Source organism: Oncorhynchus mykiss, chromosome 3, assembly GCF_013265735.2.
Source record: "Oncorhynchus mykiss isolate Arlee chromosome 3, USDA_OmykA_1.1, whole genome shotgun sequence".
In the NCBI taxonomy this organism is placed as follows: domain Eukaryota; kingdom Metazoa; phylum Chordata; class Actinopteri; order Salmoniformes; family Salmonidae; genus Oncorhynchus; species Oncorhynchus mykiss.
Genome location: NC_048567.1, coordinates 10,697,377 through 10,703,487, shown reverse-complemented (window position 1 = coordinate 10,703,487; position 6,111 = coordinate 10,697,377). Strand labels below are relative to the sequence as shown.

Here is a 6,111-nt window from a genome sequence, read left to right as displayed (position 1 = left end):
GCATGATAACAACACATGACAACACAGCATGGTGGCAACACCACATGACAACAACATGGTAGCAACACATGACAACACAGCATGGTAGCAACACATGACAACACAGCATGGTAGCAACACCACATGACAACAACATGGTAGCAACACATGACAACACAGCATGGTAGCAACACCACATGACAACAACATGGTAGCAACACAACATGATAGCAGCACATAACATGGTACAAACATTATTGGGCACAGACAACAGCACAAAGGGCAAGAAGGACTCTGTGTATAATTTCACCAGGATTACAATAGTTCACATGACTATGTTTTCATAAGTATACACATATTTGACTGTTTTTTCCTCACTAATAACTTAGACTAATTCCAGTGTAACAGACCATAATGGGGATCCTAGATGTAATATAAAACAGTCCAGAACTTTGCCTGGCAACACTCTCCAGGTCAAGTATATTTTAACAACAGAACAAGAATACGTCATGATTATGTTTCCATGTATTGACCTGTCCCACATTTTAACCTTATCAGTGGTGGATCAATGTCCTTACACAGCAAATTACTTTACAGTACAGTACAATATAGTACCTTACAATGTAGTACAGTACACTAGTATAGACCCGTACAGGGAATGTGACAACTAAGAATGAGGACTTGATCTAATCTCATTTAAATAAAACTAAACTACTTACGTAAATTAAAATCTACAAAAGTTGTAACAATATTACATGCTATCTCATATAAGATAACAATGTTAATATAAGATAACAACTTTAATAATAAAAAATTGGATGTAATAAATGTATCACTAGTCACTTTAAACTATGCCACCTTATATGATGTTTACATACCCTACATTACTCATCTCATATGTATATACTGTACTGTATACCATCTACTGCATCTTGCCTATGCCGTTTGGCCATCGCTCATCCATATATTTATATGTACATATTCTTATTCATTCCTTTACACTTGTGTGTAAAAGGTAGTTGTTGTGACATTGTTAGATTACTTGTTAGATATTACTGCATGGTCGGAACTAGAAGCACAAGCATTTCGCTACACTCACATTAACATCTGCTAACCATGTGTATGTGACCAATAAAATTGGATTTGATTTGATTTGTTATATGCTATATAAGCATATTATTAGTTGGGGCTTAACATGAAGCATTGTAGCTCACTGAATCCCAACTCTACTGAAAATGTCCTAACCATGCTACTTAACTCCTAACTCCTTACTACATTTCCTTCGGAGATATTTCCTATGTTACTCCCTGTCACTCTGTCACTGGTTGGTGAACCTCAGCCAAAATGGCCACTGAGGTCCACATCGCATATTAAAACTGTCTTCTCCTCCTTTATCTCAGACAATCAGCTAGTCTCAGCAAGAAATGGAACAAAACCTTATGAGATGTATTTATTATGTCACTGGTTGGTGGACCTCAGCCAAAATGTCCACTGAATGCCACATCACATTATAAGGCCGTCCTCTCCTCATCTCAGATATCCTGGGTAGTCTCAGGTCACGTGTCTGATGTAGTGCCAACCCGGGTCAGTTAGCTCAGTTGGACCTGAGCTTTCACATTCAATTTGGGTTCAGGTCAAAGTGTCAAATCAGCAAGAAAATGAAGAAATATAGCAACTGATCTAGGAATAGAATGAGAGATGACAACGTGTCAGGCTGACAGGGCATAGCTGTGCAGTATGGAAACATCAATCAGATGGTTGACTTAGTAGTCCTCATATCTGGTGGAAAATATTTTATTTGTTGATGGAGATGGGAGAGTAAGTAATCATGTAGTTAATTAAAATAACCCTTAACCTCAGAACACAGGGTTAGATGGTTTCATTTTCAAGAATGGTTACCATTCACCTCAGGTCTAACGGTTAAAGTTAGGACTGGGGGCAGGTAGGGGAATCTGATCCCAGATCACTGATTAGGAGCAGCTTTTCTTCAAGCAGTAATATATAATGATTGATTTGATTTCTTACCCATCTTCTAGGTTTCTAGCTATATATCACAATTATATCATCAATGGATTGAAGTTCAATTGGAAACACAAAACAAGGAGCAATTTTTGGGTAATAATATAATAGAACAATGTAATAGAACACAATATGACATTACATGACACAAGAAATACTGCTTTACATAATATCAGAGGTAATTAATTTCATAAGTAATAGATGATAAATGTGGCATATAGACAGCTCTAGCTGTATTTCTATGTAATAGATCTGATATTGATACTACAATAGCATGATACCATGTCATAAAATACATTTACCTTAACATCACTACAGATTTAAGTCAGATTCAGTGTCATCTTACGGTATCTGTTTGCAATTAACTGCATCATCTTTAAATAACAGTAATGTTGTTTTGTATGCATTGCATCAACTAAATGTGTTATTTGACTTTTACCGCTAATCTGCCCATTCATCCCTGTATCACACAGATTTTCCTCTGAAAAATAAGCCATGAACTCAGGCTCTAGAGTATAGCACAGAGGGAGAGTTATCTGTAGGTTGTGTATACTGATTGTTTGTGTTTAAATTGTGTGCTATTCTCTGTTTTTAACTTATTTTCTTTAGAAAATGACTGTTAGGCGGTGAGGGGAATGTGTGGGGAGCCCCCCCCCCCCCCCCCCCCTCAGACAGAGAGGATAGAGAGAGACAGAGCTGCTCCCTTCAGACCAAGAGAAGAGGATAAAAATACAGAGAGCTGCCCCCTCCGAAAGAGCGGAGAGCAGAGCGAAATAGAGTCGTGCCCTTCAAAAAAGTGTGGGTGGAGAGAGACAGAGCTGCCCCCCTCAGATGGCAGTGAGGGTCGGGGGGGCGAGCTCAGGGTTAATGAAGGAGAAGCCCAGGAAGTCTTCCTGGTCAATGGCCGCCAGAACGTCAGGGTCAGAGGGTGTCAGCACGGACGGAGCCGCTGTGAAGAACTTGTCAAAGTTCTCCCCTTTCTTCCCACCCTGAGAGAGAGAGAGATTATTACACATAGAACACATATATACACGTGAAATAAAGGACTGAGAGAAAAATCAAACTCCTTCCACACACACGGGCACACACATCCACACATTAATTATCTCTCTCCCTCCTTCTCTCTCCCTCAGGTGTACAGTGAAGCATGTCTGTCACGTTTGGTCCGTGTTCCCCTCAGCGTGTGACAGCTGCTCTGCTGGTTGATATGAATCTCATTTGGCTAATGACCCTGGCCTCTGACCCCAGAGCACATTCCGACACCTCACTGCCCACTCAGCCATTGGCTGGCACGGCCACAGACTGATAAGTGACAGGCTAATGATGGCATAGATTTGAATACGAAGACAAGGGGGCGGGACCCCAGGGTGGGAGGGTCATGAATGTTATGACACTCTTGTCTGTTCCAGAATGCTCAAGGTCTATCTCTGAGAATGAGGGAGAAATGAGGAGATATATACTGTATACAGTATACGTGTAGTGATGAGGGAGTGGGTGAAAAACTGACTCGTGAGAAAGGCTGCCGTAGGCAGACCTGGCTCTCAAGAGAAGACAGGCTATGTGCACACTGCCCACAAAATGAGGTGGAACTGAGCTGCACTTCCTAACCTCCTGCCAAATGTACGACCATATTAGTGACACGTATTTCCCTCAGATTACACAGACCCACCAAGAATTAGAAAACAAATCCAATTTTGGTAAACTCCCGTATGTGTATTGGGTGAAATACCAGAATGCTGTGTGCCATCACAGCAGCAAGGTTTGTGACCTGTTGCCACAAGAAAAGGGCAACCAGTGAAGAACAAACACAACTGTAAATACAACCTATATTTATGTTTATTTATTTTCCCTTTTGTACTATAACTATTTGCTGCACATTGTTACAACATTGTATAATATGACATTTGAAATGTCTTTATTCTTTTGGAACTTTTTTGAGTGTAATGTTTACTGTTCAGTTTGTATCTATTTCACATGGTTTGGCAGTGTAATATATATGTTTCCCATGCCAATAAAGCCCCTAGAATTGAATTGAAAAAGGGATAGAAAGATAAACTATAGAGAAAGTTGAATACAAAAAGATGGATGGAGAGACAAAGGTTGAAATATTGAACCCATGAGTGTTGTGAGGAGAGTCATTATGAAGAGAGGAGGAGGATTTAGAGACATGGAGAGGAAGACAGAGATAGATAACTCCTGTGGGATTTACTGACAGTTCTAGGTTTGAAGAGAGGCTCAAGAAAGCGGAATTTTAAGAGAGAGAGAGAGAGACGTAGGCTGAGAAAGAGGTAGAGAGAGAGAGAGAGATAAAAAGAGAGGCAGACAGTGAAAGAGGTAGAGAGAGAGATAGAAAGAGAGGCAGACAGAGAAAGAGGTAGAGAGAGAGAGACGTAGGCTGAGAAAGAGGTAGAGAGAGAGAGATAGAAAGAGAGGCAGACAGTGAAAGAGGTAGAGAGAGAGAGATAGAAAGAGAGGCAGACAGAGAAAGAGGTAGAGAGAGAGAGATAGAAAGAGAGGCAGACAGAGAAAGAGGTAGAGAGAGAGAGAGATAGAAAGAGAGGCAGACAGAGAAAGAGGTAGAGAGAGAGAGACGTAGGCTAAGAAAGAGGTAGAGAGACAGAGAGATAGAAAGAGAGTGACGTAGACAGAGAAAGAGGTAGAGAGAGAGAGAGATAGAAAAAAAGGCAGACAGAGAAAGAGGTAGAGAGAGAGATAGAAAGAGAGGCAGACAGGGAAAGAGGTAGAGAGAGAGACGTAGGCAGAGAAAGAGGTAGAGAGAGAGAGATAGAAAGAGAGGCAGACAGAGAAAGAGGTAGAGAGAGAGAGATAGAAAGAGAGTGACGTAGACAGAGAAAGAGGTAGAGAAAGAGAGATAGAAAGAGAGTGACGTAGACAGAGAAAGAGGTAGAGAGAGAGAGATAGAAAGAGAGGCAGACAGAGAAAGATGTAGAGAGAGAGATAGAAAGAGAGGCAGACAGAGAAAGAGGTAGAGAGAGAGAGAAAGAAAGAGAGGCAGACAGAGAAAGAGGTAGAGAGAGAGAGAAGTAGGCAGAGAAAGAGGTAGAGAGAGAGAGATAGAAAGAGAGGCAGACAGAGGTAGAGAAAGAGAGAGATAGAAAGAGAGGCAGACAGAGAAAGAGGTAGAGAGAGAGAGATAGAAAGAGAGTGACGTAGACAGAGAACGAGGTAGAGAAAGAGAGATAGAAAGAGAGTGACATAGACAGAGAAAGAGGTAGAGAGAGAGAGATAGAAAGAGAGGCAGACAGAGAAAGAGGTAGAGAGAGAGAGATAGAAAGAGAGGCAGACAGAGAAAGAGGTAGAGAGAGAGAGAGATAGAAAGAGAGGCAGACAGAGAAAGAGGTAGAGAGAGAGAGACGTAGGCTGAGAAAGAGGTAGAGAGACAGAGAGATAGAAAGAGAGTGACGTAGACAGAGAAAGAGGTAGAGAGAGAGAGAGATAGAAAAAAATGCAGACAGAGAAAGAGGTAAAGAGAGAGATAGAAAGAGAGGCAGACAGGGAAAGAGGTAGAGAGAGAGAGATAGAAAGAGAGGCAGACAGAGAAAGAGGTAGAGAGAGAGAGATAGAAAGAGAGGCAGACAGAGAAAGAGGTAGAGAGAGAGAGAGATAGAAAGAGAGGCAGACAGAGAAAGAGGTAGAGAGAGAGAGACGTAGGCTGAGAAAGAGGTAGAGAGACAGAGAGATAGAAAGAGAGTGACGTAGACAGAGAAAGAGGTAGAGAGAGAGAGAGATAGAAAAAAAGGCAGACAGAGAAAGAGGTAGAGAGAGAGATAGAAAGAGAGGCAGACAGGGAAAGAGGTAGAGAGAGAGACGTAGGCAGAGAAAGAGGTAGAGAGAGAGAGATAGAAAGAGAGGCAGACAGAGAAAGAGGTAGAGAGAGAGAGATAGAAAGAGAGTGACGTAGACAGAGAAAGAGGTAGAGAAAGAGAGATAGAAAGAGAGTGACGTAGACAGGGAAAGAGGTAGAGAGAGAGAGATAGAAAGAGAGGCAGACAGAGAAAGATGTAGAGAGAGAGATAGAAAGAGAGGCAGACAGAGAAAGAGGTAGAGAGAGAGAGAAAGAAAGAGAGGCAGACAGAGAAAGAGGTAGAGAGA

At 41.5% G+C, this 6,111-nt stretch overlaps 1 protein-coding gene across 2 annotated transcripts in view; it reads right to left on the bottom strand.

Moving 5' to 3' along the window:
* Window positions 1–1,759: 1,759 nt before the first annotated feature.
* The window catches only part of prkcg (protein kinase C, gamma), a 40,639-nt gene continuing 36,287 nt past the window's right edge, over window positions 1,760–6,111 (bottom strand). Inside the window, exons 17-18 of one of the 2 annotated variants that reach the window (XM_036968583.1) lie at window positions 2,823–2,987; window positions 1,760–2,744 (exon numbers count right to left, since the gene is read on the bottom strand). In XM_036968583.1, coding sequence (XP_036824478.1) covers window positions 2,826–2,987 — 162 coding nt within the window. In that variant the 3' untranslated portion in view covers window positions 1,760–2,744; window positions 2,823–2,825. Of the gene's footprint in view, window positions 2,988–6,111 lie in introns of both variants that reach the window. The other variant, XM_036968582.1, reaches the window with a different exon arrangement.